The 16,413-nt window shown below is 48.3% G+C and overlaps 1 protein-coding gene across 3 annotated transcripts in view; it reads right to left on the minus strand.

Annotated features, from left to right (window-relative positions):
- Positions 1-3,663: 3,663 nt before the first annotated feature.
- Positions 3,664-16,413, minus strand: part of SLC7A8 (solute carrier family 7 member 8) — a 52,051-nt gene continuing 39,301 nt past the window's right edge. For all 3 annotated transcript variants that reach the window (XM_077770404.1, XM_077770402.1, XM_077770403.1), the window contains 6 exons: positions 16,041-16,164; positions 14,490-14,593; positions 9,993-10,089; positions 8,126-8,275; positions 6,335-6,512; positions 3,664-5,852 (listed from right to left, as the gene is read on the minus strand). In XM_077770404.1, coding sequence (XP_077626530.1) covers positions 5,689-5,852; positions 6,335-6,512; positions 8,126-8,275; positions 9,993-10,089; positions 14,490-14,593; positions 16,041-16,164 — 817 coding nt within the window. In that variant the 3' untranslated portion in view covers positions 3,664-5,688. The remainder of the gene's footprint in view (positions 5,853-6,334; positions 6,513-8,125; positions 8,276-9,992; positions 10,090-14,489; positions 14,594-16,040; positions 16,165-16,413) is intronic.

Raw genomic sequence — 16,413 nt, forward strand, 5'->3', positions numbered from 1 at the left:
AAAGGACACAGAAATGTCACCAACTCTTTTATCACCAGCAGATGTTGTGAGTAACCTGTGGAGGCCAGAAGGTTTGATAAATAGGGTACATGAAGGGCCAGACCACCGTGGGGGCAAATGCAGAGGCGATATGTGTGGCATTGAATGCTAAAATAAAATATGCAAATACAGACACGGCTGTTTACCTGTCAGGCTGGTTAGCGTCTTCCTCCCTCCCTATCCCCCAAGGGCACAGCTTGATGTACTTCTCTGAGAGCCCTGTCCTGGAATGGGGAGATCAGCGTGCATCCTGGAGATGGATGTCAGGGACCAGATGGGGAGAAATTTGGCTTATCTCCTTTTCAAAGGACCTTGGGTCAGACAGGTACCAGGGCTGAAGTACTTCAGTTTGGCAAGAGTGCCTCTATTGACCACCAGGTGGCAATGTTGGTCCAGAATTCAAGATTCCAGGGCTTGCTGTGGTCAGGCATCAGGTGGACGGCAGAGGGCAGTCTTCCACAGCCATGGCAAGAGCAAGCCGCCCCTGGGCCCCCAGGAGGAGGAAGAATCTTGGCGGGGTGGGGACTTGCAGTGTGGTTACTGGGAGAGTGGCAGGATAGAGGACTGGGGCCAGGGCCTTGTCTCAATGAGAAGAAATTCTAGCCCTCTCCGACTTTGGAATAGTGACGATGGTTAAGGCTTGGCATTTTCTGGGGTTATGCTTTTTTGATCGTTAAAACATTTACTTTTCCATGCTGATCATTTCCCTGTGAGTTAAGGACGAAGGTAAGCAAGACAGAGGGTATTTTTATCTCTGCCTTATAAAAGAGGAAAACAAGGCTGAAAGGCTGAACCTCCCAAGGTCATACAAGGATGCAGCACTGGCCCTGGGGGAAAAGGCAGTAGGCTTGTTCTTGAAACCCCCAGGCAAGAAGGGGTACGGAAAAGGGGAGCTGTGTGACTCAGAGAGCCATGTTTGCCCTCAGTCAGCTGTCCTGGGGGAGGGAGAGACCGTGTCAGTAGCCAGCAGCCAGTGAACGGTGGGGGGTTAGGGGGGGCAGCGCTGGAGGAAGCCGGGAAGTGTGCAAATAGAGCTGGCAGGAAATGAGAAAGGCTGGGGCCACAGGGAGATAAGTGATCTCGGTCCCTCACCTCCCAGGCTGGTGGCTGACGTTGCTGGAGTACTGACATCAGTGTTTCCCAGTAACCGAGGGGTTTCGCGGGGGTGGGGTGGGTGGTATTATGGATGTCTCTGCAGGGGAGGAGTGGGCACTGGACAGGAACAAGGGAGGGGAGGTCAGTGCCAGGTAAGGGCTGGGGGATTCTTGGGTTCTGTGGAGTTACTCGGGAGTGGAAAGGAGACTCCCTGGCCAGCAGGATCATTTTCTCCTCTACTGCTTCAGTTGCTACCTGTTTGCATTAACTGAAACAATGCATGATATATTATCTTAGTGACTTTGTAACAGGCCTCAGTTCAAAAGTCACCTCCTTCACCAGCTTCTTCCAACAGGGAGGCAGCCAAACAAGGCAGTGAAGTGTCGGAGAGAACTGGGCTTACAATCCTACCTCTGTCACGTCCCAACTGGGTGACCTCAGGCAAGGTACTTAATCTTACTTGTAAAATGGTGGTAGTAAAGTCTCCTTGGTTGGATTGTTTAATTAAACTTTGAATAAGATAATGTGTGGAGAGCAATTGTTGTCAGTAAATGTTCAGTCTTCTTCCACCCTTCCTTTGACCACCTCTTGTGGTTTATCAGTGTCTCTTATATAGACAAGCTATCTGCAGCCTCCGGGGATCTGGCCGACTCAGTTCGAAGTCCACCCAGTGTGGGCAGTCAGCAGTGCCCAGAAATGCACACGTATGTGCCATGTGCCTTCTTTCCCTTGAAGACTATTTGCTCCTTGAGGGCAGGGTCAGATCTGTTTTTTGGACTTCTTTAGCTGTGGTGGTCATATTGCCTGAATTACAATTAGGAGAGGTGGATTGTCAAGTATGAATATTTTCGGGGAGTCAGTGGGACGAAGTATTTGAAATCTGTGCTGATCTGGAAAATCCAGGAATAAGTTTGCTATTCTCATAGCATATAGCAAACCCCTTGGACACGATGGTTCTAAGATGTTGTCCACCTAACAAATGAATGCTCAAGCAGCTATGATTTCAGTGACCCTCAAAGTCCCTAAGGTCAGAGCATCCAAATTCCTACCATTAAAGTGACTGACAGGGTTAAGACAGGGTAAAGGCCCAGGTTAAAAATAAATGCATGTTGCCCAGGAGGAGACCCACATTCGCCCATTTGGCCAGCTTAAAGAGGTCAGCAAATGTCACCTTAGGGGGATGGTGGTGGTGGATAGGAACATGTGTCCCCACAAGGTGAGAGGGGATTGGGAAGGGCTAGACTTGCTGGAGTGAGGCAACAGGGAGGATCCGCTGCAGCCCACGGAAAGCAAAAGTGTATCGGGGCAGAGGGGGTACAAACGGGTGGATGTGAGTCCTGGAGAGCAGCCTCTTGCACAAGACTGGCCTCTGCCCAGTTTTGCCCTTGCTCTCCGGGGACAACTTGGGCTGGGAGATTGAAGGGCCCTTTGAGATTAGGTTTAATCCTTTTTTTTTTTTTTTCCTTTTCTCCAAAAGTGCTATATAGGTTAAATGACTTGCCCAAGGACACACAGCTGTTTAGTGGCTGCTGACCTGGGACTCAGAGCCAAGCATCTGTGCCCTGTGACTGGCACACCTCCAGTCTCAGTCTAGAAGAAATGCCAGGCACAAATGAGGAGAGTTGGGGCCAGGCCAGGACTGCGAGTGGAGGCATGTTGCCTTCCTGTGTCCTCACGTGTCCCAGATGGTAGGAGGTGATGTCTTAATAACCCCCCTCCCCTGCCTATGTCTGCCAGAAGTGCTGGCTCTGGAGTAATGCTGCCCCAGGACAGGCAGCTGGGAGGCTGCCCACAAAGGAGGCACTCCAAGCAAGGACTGGGTCTAATCCCATCAACTTCCTCCAGCAATTAACCCAAAGCACCAGGCAGACTTGTTCCTACTGTATCTGCTCCTTCTTTTGTCCTCACTCAACAGCCTTCCTAGGCTTCCGACCAGACGCAGCCCTGTCAGTCTGCTCTGTGCAGCTGAGGGGGACCCTGCCTCACCTCCTAGTCCCCCCAGTCAAACCCCTCGGGTCTGGCCGGGTGCTTTCCTAAGTCTCCCTGGCATCTCTCCACAGGCTCAGCCTGTCCCTTCCTTTCCCACCTGGCGCCAGCTGTCCTGGTGCCAGAAGCCTTTGCTGACCCGGCCTTGGGGAACCACCCTGCCTTTGCCTCCCTCCACTCAGCTTAGTCCTGTCTGCCATCCACATCCCACTGGGCAGTGAGGGGGTTCTTCTTCCCAGCTAGTTTGCGGGCTCTCTGTACAGGGCACAGAGCAGGAACTTTAACACTTTCCGACTTTACTGAAGAAATGAGAAAGCTTTTGGTTCAAAACGAGAGGGGATTAAAACAACAACAACAACAGCAGCAGCAGCAACAACAACAACAACAACAGACCCAAAGAGGTGGTTGTTTGTATGGCACTGGGTCCCTGGGACAGAGCAAGGGCCATCCTAGGACAAAGCTGGCAACCAAAGCCTCCTCACGAGATAGGAAACGCCTGGGGACTCTGTCTCAGAAGATCATTGAATTATTACCACCAACAACTTCATTTCCATTTAAAATTTTATTACATCAAAAGAAACAAAAAACAAAAAACAAACAACTCTCCACAAAACGAACTCTAACCCTCAACCAACTCAAAGACAGAAGATTATTATCCAGGTATATAAGGCCCTCCCCCACCCCCACCCCAAACAACCTTACATTAAAAAATCCAAAAGAAATAGAAATACCAGCTTCAAAAATATTTATCCAAAAAAGTAAGGCATTCACTTTATGAAACAAACAAACAAATCAACCCCAACAATTGAAGGAGGGATGGAGGTTGGAGGAATGAGAACAGAGAACAGGAAGACGGTCCCCTGACCCTCCAGGGGCCAGCCCTAGCCCGCCCTCCACTTGGAAGTGGCCAGAATTCAAACCAAACCTGGCAGCTCACCAGTAGGGGGTCAGGCATGCCAGGTGGGGAGTTGGTGGAGCCAAGCAAGCCTGGACGACTCCCGACGTGTTCTAGTCTAAGCAGATGGTACAGGGAGGTAGCAAAGGGGGACTCCTGCTTTGCGATGAAAGGATCCTATACCTTAGCACAGCAGGTGTGGCGGGGAGGCTGCAAGACGCAGGGCAAACATGGTGGCCTTCCTCTGGAGTACAGGGAAAGGCAGCGTCCGCCCACAGGATGGCCAGAAGTCCACATACCATAGAGAATGTGTCTCCAAAATGGGTACCTTCTGCTGCTGCCCTTTCATCCTGTCTTGGAGGCGGTCTAAGACAGGCAGGGGTGGGACCAGAGAGGGGGCTATCTGAGTTGGAGGAGGAGGAGATATGAACTAGCCTTCACAAGACACTCTCTCCCCAGACAGTCTCCCAGCTTATGGGATGGGCACTTCCGGGGGGTGGGTGGGAAATTGCCCTCCATTCCAGGAAGGCTTTTCATACCAGGTCTGTCCTGAGGGTTAGAAATCAGGGAGTATTTTTAGGTCCAGTTCTTGGATGGGAGGTGACTTAAGGCTGATTTGGCTTGGGTTTCAGGCCTGAAGGGCTTGAGGAGCCTTCACATTGGTTGGTCCGGGAGCCAAGCCAGAGAGGAGGAAAAGGACATGATGGGGGCACCAGCAGGAGGCATGTTGGGGGCAGGGGGGGGTATGGCTGCAGGGATAATGGAGTGACTGCTCCTTCTCATGGGAGTGGGGAGGGAAGAGGAGCTGAGCAGCTTTGCCATCAGGAGAGAAATGTCCACTACATTGAAAACAAGAAGACTTTCTGGCTTTAGGAAGCTTTGGCACCGAGTAGGGGTCAGGATGCAGGAGGGGCAGGGCTGGGTTTCTGCAATTTGAGCCTTTCCCAATCTGTTCCACAGGCCTGGCTTGGGGTTAGGAGGAGGGGGCAGTTCTCCTGCTCATTGGTCCTTAGCTCAATAGGGAGGTGGTGTCCTGACAGGAACCTTGCTCTAGCCGGGGAGCCCAAGCTGGGGTGGGGGGAGGTACACGGGGAGGGAGAGAGGAGAGGGCAGAGGGAAGCATCTCTCTGATTTCTTGGGTCCCTAGTGAAGGGCAAGGGATACTGGTCTCTCCAGCTGACTTTTAAAGAGACAGATTTGCTTGAGTCTGTCCCTCCCCAACAGACTCTCTATTGCTTTCATTTCTCTGAGGGGAGGCCTCTCTTGGGCTCAGGAATGGGGAGGAAAGGCAGTACTGAACTGGGCTCCTGAGGAGGCAAGTGAGGTTTGAGCCCTCAGGGTGGTGCGGGGAGGCCCTGTAGGGTACCCCCAGCAGCTCCACTCTCCTCCCACTGCTTGGAGCAAACTCTCACCAGGGTTTTGGACACAGGCCCTGGTGGCAAGAAGCTGGTTCTTTGGGTACAAGTGTCAGTGTCTTTGTTTATAGTTTTTTACACCCACACCTAGATCCACACACCCAGATCCACACACCTGTGTGCGTGCGGATGTGTGTGTGTGTGTGTGTGTGTGTGTGTGTGTGTGTGTGTGTGTATGTGTTGGGGGGATCTAGGCCGGGAAGGAGGGTAAAAAGTGGGTGTAGGAGGAAGAAGTCAGTTGAGAGGGGATGGTAGTCCTTAGGGCTGGGGCTGCTCCGAGTCCTTGTCCTTGCTGGCAGTGGGTTGGTAGATGGGCTGCCGCTGTTCCTCTGTGTCCTCATTTAGCTCCTCTGTCCCCGAGCCCCCCTCCATCTCGGGGTACACAACCACACACATCTTCTGGCTCCCCAGAGTTAGCAGCTCTATGGAAGGTTACACAGAACAGATCAGTGCTGAGCATCCCACCAACCCTGCCCAGGTCTCCTGCCCCAGATGTAGACTTAGTAGAGCTGCCAGCACCTTCAGGAGACTTCCATTCCAGGAGATAGCTATCTTGCCACCTCCTCTGTCTCTGGGCAGCCTGTTGGTGGCTGCCCAATCCCATCAAAGCCTAGCTCTTCACCTTCCTTACTATGCCTGCTGACCACCACTTCCAGGGTCTCCTCTGGCCTCCACCCCAGGCAGCTCCTGCAGGATGGCTGTCAAGTTGCCTATTCTTACAGGGCTAAGGTCTGTGTGCAAACCTCAGCTGTTCTCCTCTCCTCAGAAGTCTCTGGGAAGGCACCCACCCTTTCTCATCCTGTCTTCTTCTATGGAGCTCTGTGGACCAGCCTAGGCCTTCTGACCAGGACACCCAGTCCAGACCAGAAGGCCCTCTAGCCATCCAGCACCCTCAACAACTCACCAATGAAGTTATTGAAACACTTGGGCTTGTGTTGCCAGTAAACACCCAGGAAATAGACGGGCACTCCTGTCAGCATGATGGCCAGGCCAGTACCACACACCACGGGCTCCGACCACAGGCTAAAGATCAGCAGGAAGGCCCAGAACAGCAAGTAGATGATGGGGAACAGCAGGTTGATCTGTGGAGCAGAAGTGCTGTTAGCTGTGTGGACCCCATGGGCCCCAGGATCAGGGTGTCCTCCTTCTTCTCAACCTACAGGGAGGCATCTTTGAGGGCAAAGGGTAGGCTTCACTCAGCTCTGTGGCTTCCACACCCCTATGCCTGACAGATCAAGTGCTATGTCAACAAGCGTTGGTGAACTTGGGTAGTGGGACAGGAAGAGGAGAGAGGAACTGGGAGGGAATGATCCTCACTAGATCGTCTCTTCTGGGCAGGATCAAAGAAGGCCTTGTCATCCATGCCATGTGTTTGTGGCAGCCAGAGAAACCCACTGAGATTGATAAGCTTGCTGGTATATTGGTATATATTTGCTGAGGTCATAGGGTGGAGGAGAAGAGGAGTAATGAGGGAGGGTAAAGAGGGAAGTGGCCTGGATCTGTCAGGCTCCTTGCCCCTTGCCCAGCTCTAGGTAGGGCCCTCATCTGAGCACCATGTGGGCAAATGTCCATCCCTCTCAATATGGGAGATCTGATCCCAGGGTCAGTCTCAATGTGTTTCTCTCAAGCAACTTGAGAAGATAAATCTGCCAAGGCCCAAGAAATCAGGAAACCTACCATAGTATAACGCAGTCTTGGGCCTCAGGGTTTTCAAAAAGAAGCATCAGCTCTACGGGTTTCATCCTATCTGGTTGGCCACAGGTAGGAGTTCCCAGTAGAGTCTTCTTCAAGACTCTAGATTCAGCTGCCTTTCTCTTCCTTGTCATCTCTTCTCAGAAAGTATGCAAGGGTTGGGGGAGGGACGGGTTATTCTACATTGTTATACTTCTAGCAGGCTTTCTAAGAGTGGTAGGAAAGTGGCAGTAGAAAACAGATTTGGAGAGCTGGAATTCCTCAGCTGGAACAACCTTCTGGAAGGATCTAGTCACCTCTGTTTCCAGAATAGGATTGTTCAAATAGCTCAGTGGTACACTCTATTCTTCTAATCTGCAGGAGAACCCGGGGTACTCTCACATATTTTGTTCTGAGCAATCCCATTCATTCCCACCACACAATTATCTCTTGTAGCCATCAATAGGTTCACCAAGCACCCTACTACATATAGGGCCATCGCAGTTTAAAAAGGGATGCTCATGGGAGGGCTGGAGGGGACTGGGGAGCTTCAGGGAAGAGGAGGAACTTGAGGCCTATGTGGAAAATGGTTAGGATTTGGATAGGCAGATGGGAGAAGGAAACTCATTCTGGGATGGAGACATAGCTCAAGTAAACTCAGCTATCTGGAAGGATGAGGAGGAGACAGGCGAGACCAGCAGGTTCAGGGAAACGTTGGAGATAAGGGAGTCTGGAAAAATCAACTGGAGTTTATAAGAGTCATAGGAAACAAAGAAATGACCTGATGAAAGTATCATTTAATCTAACTTATTCTTCCAGCTGCAGTTTGTTCTGGTCCTGTCTCCAGTGGAAAATGGAAACAGCTGGCCCATTCATACATAGCCCTTGCTTCCCAGAGGGTCTGCTACCATCATAGAGATTATGATCAGTGGTCAGCAGCTGAGAACAAGGTGATTTAAAAATCTGAACTGAAGCTAGAGCCAGTAGAGGAGAGGGAGGGGGTCCCAAGGGCAAGTTCTCGCACCTTGATAGGGCGGGGGATGTCGGGCTTCTTCCAGCGAAGAACTATCTGTCCAGCAATTGTGACTCCATAGAAGAGGTAGTTGATAAAGCCCACGTAGTTGATGAGCGTGTACATATCGCTGGTGACCAGCATCAGCAGGGTTGAGATGCACTGCGGAAAAAAGGAGAAATTCATCATAATCAGAAAGGTATTTGGACACTGGAGGAGCTATTTACAGGTCAGGGGACTGTTCTGCCTCTAGGAAGACAACAGCATTTTATGATGAATGTCTCAAAATGGAGACTTTACAAGCATCTCCTGGTCATCCTGGCCGTTGCTAACACCCTCATCGCCAGAAGTTATTTCTTATTGCAGGAGTGATAATAAAAACATTTAACCACTGGTATGGCATGGGCACTAACGAATCAGAACAGATACTGACTGTAAACAACTGGATTGGCCATACAGGTGGCAGTGGCTCTGTGTCTGCCATGGTCTCACTTATATTTCTTCCTTGGTTGTAGCTCAAGCTGTTTTTTGTTTTTTTTTTAATCCCTTAGGGAAGATTGTTAACTGCAGATTAAAGCTTTATTCTTGCCCTCACTCTCTTCTCTTGGCTGAGTCATCTAATTTATCCCCCCCCCATTTTTAAAAAATATCACAGTTTTATAACAATCCCAGCCAAAAATATAACTGTTTATAAAAGTTATAAAGCACTTACTAGGTGCCAAGCCCTGTTCTTAGTGTTCTACAAATATTACCCCATCTAACTCTCATAAAATACCCATGGGGTTTTCTTGACAGAGTCTGCTTTCCAACTTGAAAGTCATTTCAGTGGCTCTCTCAGAGCTGTGTTCTGCCCCTTTGTTAACTTGTTAAGGCCAAGAGAAGATTCAGTCCTCTTATAAGATCTGATGGTGAAAATAATCTAGAAGATTTTAACAGATGAATAAGCCAGATTCTGACTGTACTTGTCTTGCAGTCACAGGACTGTACCAATGGCTCAAACTGGAAACAAGGCTGTAGCTCACTGGGAGTACTAGGTGGTCTGCAGGCACCTTTCACAGCTAACCAAGCACAATGGCCTTCATCCCATATCTGAACATTCTGAAACTCCCCCTCAAGTTGTACAATGTTTGCACTTGACTCCTGAGACCTCTATTATCCTGGTCTAACTGCTTCTCTGATGGAACAAAATCATTTTCAATATTTCATTCAGGATCCAGAAAGAAAAAAAATAACTCAAAAGACTCAGTGGCTCAGTGGGGACAAGTCTTTGCTCTTTCTTTTTGCCCCTCTAAATGACTCTACTCTGGGCCATTTTATCTTTATTTCTTCCGTATCCCAAGTTTCCTTTTCTCCATTTTCAGTTACCAGTCTTCCTTTCTTTATGATTTTCTTATTTGGTGTACCTACCCATAACACTGAATTTGTTTCAGTGATGTTTCCCAAGAGATAGGCAGAGCCTCCCGCAGTAAGAAGATTGAGGGGAGTGGTGGGAGTGTACAACAATTGGCCAGGAGCAGGGGCCCAAAGCTGCAACCCTGTGTGCAACAGGTGCAGGAGAGAGCCAAGAAAGTAGAAGTTTCTTTATGACGCTATAGAGTTGTGAGACAGTCCCTTCAGTCTGACCCAAAAGGATGGGAGAATAGAAATGAGCCAGGGTGAGAGCCTGAAGATGTTTCATGACTCAGGGTTTTTCCTTGTTATTTTTCTTGATATTCACAAAGCTCATGTATACCATTTGCCATATTATTTAAGACCCAATGAAACCTAGGAGCAGGCCAGAAGGGGGACAGGGATGTGTGTGGGAAGTGTGAACTCCCATCTCAGGGCAAGAGCAAAGAGGGAGGGTATATATAAGACTGGCATAAGGAGGGGCCCTTACTGTGAAGAGCAAGGCTGGGATTGGGGTGCAGCGCTTCACATGGATCATGGCCAACACACTGGGAAGGTGACCTTCTCTGGCTCCAGCAAAGAACAGCCTGGTAGAGAGAAAAGGAGGTCAGCCTGGTATGGCCCATGGACCACCCAAGGAAGCTCCCTTCCCAGCCCAGTTTCCCTCATCCATGCCTACCTTCTGCTCACACAGGAGCATCTTCCCCACCCTAACCAGGTACCCACCTTCCCATGCACACTCCAGCCCACTTGTCCCAGGACCCACGTTCACAAGTGCAGGTGCAGGCAGACCAGAGGCAGCCAGTGGATAATGGATGGATTCTGGGTGCATGGAGACCCCGAGTATAGTCTGAGTGGTTTGGGGTTACTGATGATTATGCCTTCATTTTGTGGGTCTCACAATGCTTTAATCCCTTTAAAAATGTGCTTCCTCCATCCTGGAGGGACACAGGTTCTCTGATACATGGAGACTGAACTGCCTGTCCGTCCATGGAAAGCCTTAAAACACTGGTATCCTAGTCAAGAAGTAGTTGCTACTTTGGGGGTGGAGAATGGGTGGTAGACCAGAAAGAGAAACTTGGGTGATATGTGGAAATATTCTGTATCTTGTTTTGGATGGTGCTTACGTGGCTGTCTACAACTTTCTTTTTTTTTATTTTTTTATTTTTATTTTTTAAAATATTTTTATTTATTTCTAGGAAAGAGAGAGAGAGACAGCATGAGCAGGGGAGGGTCAGAGAGAGAGGGAGATACAGACTCTAAAATAGGCTCCAGGCTCTGAGCTGGCAGTCAGCACAGAGTCCGACGCGGGGCTCGAACCCATGAACTGCAAGATCATGACCTAAGCGAAAGTCGGATGCTTAACCGACGAAGCCACCCAGGCGCCCCATGGCTATCTACAACTTTCAAAACTCATCAATCTAACCACTTATAGTCTGTGTATTTTGTTGTAATGTATGCATTGTATTATGTTATACCTAAAAATTTATATCCTTAAGCTATTTTTTTTTCTATTCCCAAAAAAGCCATCCTAAGGAAATTAATAGTGAGTTAGTGAAAGGTATATATACAAAGATACTCTAATGATGAAAAGGATTGGAAATATCCTAAATGCCCAAAAGTAAGAGATTGATTACATAAATTATGGTGTATCTATAAGATGAACTATTTTACAGTTATAATAATGTTTTAAAAAATTGATTACATGAGAACAAGCTCACAATACAATGTCACGTGGTAAAGCAAGGTAGAAAACTGTATGGTTCTGGGGCGCCTGGGTGGCTCAGTCGGTTAAGCATCCGACTTCACCTTAGGTCATGATTTCACGGTTCGTGGGTTCAAGCCCCGCGTTGGGCTCTGTGCAGATAGCTAGCTCAGAGCCTGGAGCTTGCTTTGGATCTCAAAAATTTAGGGGTGCCTGGGTGGCTCAGTTGGTAGAGCATCCAACTTCGGCTCAGGTCATGATCTCATGGTTTTTGGGTTGGGGCCCTATGTCAGGCTCTGTGCTGACAGCTAGCTCAGATCCTGGAGCCTGTCTTCAGATTCTCTATCTCCCTATCTCTCTGACCCTCCCCTGCTATGCTGTCTCTCTCTCTCTCTCAGAAATAAATAAAACATTAAAAAAAAAGAAAACTGTATGGTTCCATACAGTATAATTCCAATTAATTTAGAAATTATGGACATGTAAAAACATACTAACTGATTATCTCTGGGTGATAGGATTATGAGTAATTTTAATTTTCTTCCTTAGACTTTATTAAATATTTTAATTTCTAAAATAGACAAGAAATTTATAATTGGAATAAAATTATATTTTAACCTTTTTAAAAATTAAACTTTCTTTTGGAAATAATTGTAGATTTATAGGCAGTTGGAACAAATAATACAGAGAGATCCTAGGTATCCACCCTGTTTCTACTGGTAACATACTGCCGAACTGTAGTACAATATCATGACCATAATACTGATGTTTAAAAATAAATTGAAAAAAAATTTTTAATGTTTATTTATTTTTTGAGAGACAGAGAGACAGAGCATGAGCAGGGGAGGGACAGAGAGAGAGGGAGACATAGAATCCAAAGCAGGCTCCAGGCTCCAAGCTGTGAGCACAGAGCCCAATATAGGGCTTGAACTCACAAACTGTGAGATAATGACCTGAGCCAAAGTTGGATGCGTAACCAACTGAGCCACCCATGTGCTCCTAAAAGTCAATTAAAAATGTTTATTTATTATTAAAAACATTTTTAATGTTTATTTTTGAGAGAGAGAGAGATAGATAGCATGAGTGGGGTAGGGACAGAGGGAGTGGGGAACAGAGAATCTGAAGAGGACTCTGTGCTGAGAGAGAAAGCCCTATGAGGGCCTCAAATTCACATGACCTGAGCGAAGTCGGACACTTAACCAACTGATCCACAAAGGTACCCTAAAAGTTAATTTTTAAAAAGAGAAATTTTAACATAAGGCAACCCTTCTTCTCCATCCCTTTTCAGAGAGAAAAGAATACAAGAAGCTGTTGGAAGTTATTTACATATTAATGTGGATTAGCTTTTTCTTTTCTCTAGAATTTTGTGGGGAGAAAGAAGCACTTACCAGGTAGGAAGAAGGGGGACAGAAAGGACAGAGGCAGCACTAGGTGTTCTGAAAAAAACTGTCATTTACATTGTAATTTGTGTGTGAGGGGGATGGACTAACAGCAGCAGTTTGGCAGAAGTGTGGGAGTCCATTATGGTTCCAAGTACCCATGTGCATCACCATCAGTTGCCATCATCAACTACCTAGGCCACTGTCACTAGTTTCATGCAGCAACACAATATCGCCCCTCTATGGTACAGCCTCATGCACCCAACTCAGCCACAGGTGCTCTGTGGGCCTCATCATGCACATAGCCAGGACCCCGCATTCACATCCCTCCTCCACGTGCAGCCAGGACCAAGTGTAACTGTCCAGATCCAACAGCATTTGCAAGAGTCAAGTTCACAAGAGACAAGTCTTGCCCAGCTAGCTGACAACAGAAGAGACAATGACATTAAGCATGACACACGCCACACACACGCCTATTCCTCAGGAAGGATCATTCTCTCCATACACCAAACACAAAAGAATAAGAGAGAGGAGGGAAGTAGGAGGAAAGAAGGAAGGAACTGGAAAGATGAGGAGAGGAGGCCTGGTGGGTGAGCTGTGCCTCCGAATCAGAGCCCTCACACACCAGGGTCACCGTGTCCTGCATGCACACACAGCTATACCACATGCATGCAGACCGCTGTTTGGCCTGCCTGAGGGACAAACCCCACTCTAAAGTGACTGTAGCCAGTCATTCTCTTCCAATAGATCCCAGAGAGCCTCATGGGTCACTGCTCTTCCACTGCTCGCCCTCGGTTGAGGCCTCCAGGTGGCCACTGCTCCTGTGTAACATGCACACGAGGTTGCTGTGGGTGAGTCTCATAGGGTCCTGGGGTACAGAGGATACCTACACTCCCTCTTTCTTGCCCTGTGTCTTGAAAACATGGCACTCCTTTGACATTTCATGAGAATTTCTCCCTGATGTGATACGTGCCTTTGGAAGCAGCTAAAAAAACCCAAGGACTCACCACTTTTATTGTATCTTTTCAGTAGACTGTGCCCTGGGGGCAGGGAACTTTCTAAGAAAACTGGGAGAACCCTTTGAACCACACCAATGGAAACCACCCAGCATCTGCTTGTCTCAACAGCCCATTCTGGAGATAGCAAGAAGAGATACTGAGGAGGGGCCAGATTCCTAGAGGTATAGAAGCAGGAGCTAGGGATTCCTGGACCCATTTGAGCTTCTGGCTTCCCTGAGAATTCAGGAGCTCAGGGCATGGGTCTGGACAAATGCTTTCCTTCAGCTCTTCTGCATTTCTCTTACTTCACATCCTTTGCCCTAGTCTCCTGAGCAGCCAAGAGAAGGCCACCCGCAGCCACATGTCTGTTAAGCAGGGAGAGGCCACAGGGCACTCTGAGATGATCCATCCCACCTGCAGGTTGGTCCCAGAACTTTCAGGAGAGGCCAGCCCAGAAGCCCCAAGCCCATGTTCCTCCTGTTCCCTTGTAGAGTGGGGTTCCTTTCTAGCCAGCATAGCCTGTTTCCAGTCAAGTAGTGAAGGGGCTCTGGGCTGCAGCTGCAGCTGAGACACTGTCCTGTTGCTAATCACAGTGCTCAGACCTAGGACTGCATCAGGCATCCCGGGACCTCCTCAGCCCTGGGCTCCTACTGAAATGAGGTGGGATGGGGCTTCTCGCCACTACATGTGAAGTCACACACATTGCAGGTAACCACGTGAGCAGCACACACCCCTCTGCGTCCAAGCTAACACACATCCACCCTTATGTGAGCAATCACCCCTTACAAGGTCACCACCCAGGTGCCCACACAGACTCCTGCTGACAGAGACAATCCCCTCACATATACACAGAGCAATGTGCACAGCAGAGTGGCCCCTGGTCCAGGAAAGGCCTGGACAACACTCACCGGGAAGAAGTGAAGAGAGACCCATTGACTCCTCCAAATGTGGACAGGGCAACAGAAATGGGCATGATCCAGGCCATGACCCCTAGGAGCTTCTCTCCAAAAGTCTGGGAGAGAAAACAAGGGGGTGAGCAGAAAAGGTGAGATCACAACCTTCCACTTGTACATCACTGCTGGCAATACTCCCTCCCATCTCTACCCTTGCTGTGTCTCTCTGACTAGGGTCCTTTAGGGGAGGGTTGAGTGCCCCAGGTCCCTCCTGTACTGCACCGCCACTTCCCTTCCCACGGCAATCACCATACAGTGTAGATTTAATCAGTGTTTTGGGCTATTAACTGAAGGAGACAGTGGATGGTGGTAATAATAATAATAATCACAACAACAACAACAACAAAACAATGATGATGTGCTAAAATTTGTTTTCCTTGTCTTATGAATGAGGAAACTAAGGCACAAAGTGAGATCACAAACCCAGAAAGTGGAGGGCCAGGACTAGAAGCCAGCTGTGTGAATCCAGGCCTCATGTGTATTATACACTAGTGAGTCAGGCCCCCAAGAGTTTGGAGCTATGAGACTTTGAGCAAGATCCTTAATTTTTGAGCCTCAGTTTTCCCATCTGTAAAATAGAAATGGATCCTAATCGATAGGATGAGAATTTCTAAATTCATAGAACTAATATGCTAAGAAGAGAAAAATTGTAAGAACAAGCAACTATATAGGCTAAGAAAGAAAAGGCAGTGAAGCCATAGACTAGTCTTCATATATTAAAAGAATAGAAAATTTCAGGGGACTAGCCTTTTCTATGTTCTATGAGCCAAGTACACATTCAATTTCTAGCACATTATGGGGGAGAGGTTGTTTAGAGTAGATGTCCTGCTGGAGGGTTAGACTGGAGGTCATGGAAACAGGCTACCGCTGAAGGGCTTCTTTCTTTATAGTCTTCTGAGATAAGCCATGTGATGACAGTTTGGCAGGGTAGCCATCTGGGCCCAGGTGAAGACAGGTGAGGGAGCAGCATGGCTCCCAGGTCTTCCTGGATATCAAAGACCACAGTGCCGTGGATCTACATGATCTCTTTCCCCAAAAAGCACAAACCATTCCCACTTTCTGACTATTTACAGGCACACACTTTTCCCTGATGAGGGATTTTCAGAGGAAGAAATGAAGGCAGAGAGAAATGGTGTTGTCTCAAGCTAGATTATATCTTTCTGAGGAGGAGCCTGCCTCCTTTATACAATCATCACATTTAGAATTCAAAGTGCCCCAGATCAGGAGTTAGCAAACTTCTTCTATAAAGGGTCAGATAGTAAGTAACTTGGCTTTTCAGGCCATACAGTGTCTGTGGCCAACTAGTCAGCTCTGTCGTTTTTGCTGTTGTAGGTGCAACACAGCCATCAGTTTGCTCCTGGGCACTTGAAGATGTGGTTTCTGTCCTGAGTACTTGGGCTGACTTCCAATTCCACAAATCCATTGATCAGGGAAAAGTGAGTGGGCTAATCAAACAGGTCTATGTCAACATTCCTGGTTTGAAGGACTGTGAGTTTTATTTCTTACCACAGCGACTGCGTTTGATGCCAGCAGCTCCTGGGGGGACATTGCAGTGACATAAGCGACATTGGCAAAGACATACACAAATGTGACCAGTGGGATGGAGATGAAGATGGCTCTGGGAAGGTTCCTGTAGAGGGAGAGGAGGTGAGAGGGGGAAGGCCTGGCACCTGGGACCACCTGCCTTGTGATGGGGTCTGGGGAGTGCCTCTTGTCTTTCTGCATGCAGCTGACTTTGCAGCCTTCTGTGATGCTCCCTCCTCCCTTGGGGGTGTGTATGTGTGTGTGTGCAGATTTTGTCTCAATATGGGCAGTACAATTTAAAAGAAATGAAATAGCATAGGCTGGGAATCTGCTCCACACCTGTTGATTCTTTCCT

This window comes from Crocuta crocuta, unplaced genomic scaffold, assembly GCF_008692635.1.
Source record: "Crocuta crocuta isolate KB4526 unplaced genomic scaffold, BGI_CrCroc_1.0 scaffold175, whole genome shotgun sequence".
Lineage (NCBI taxonomy): Eukaryota > Metazoa > Chordata > Mammalia > Carnivora > Hyaenidae > Crocuta > Crocuta crocuta.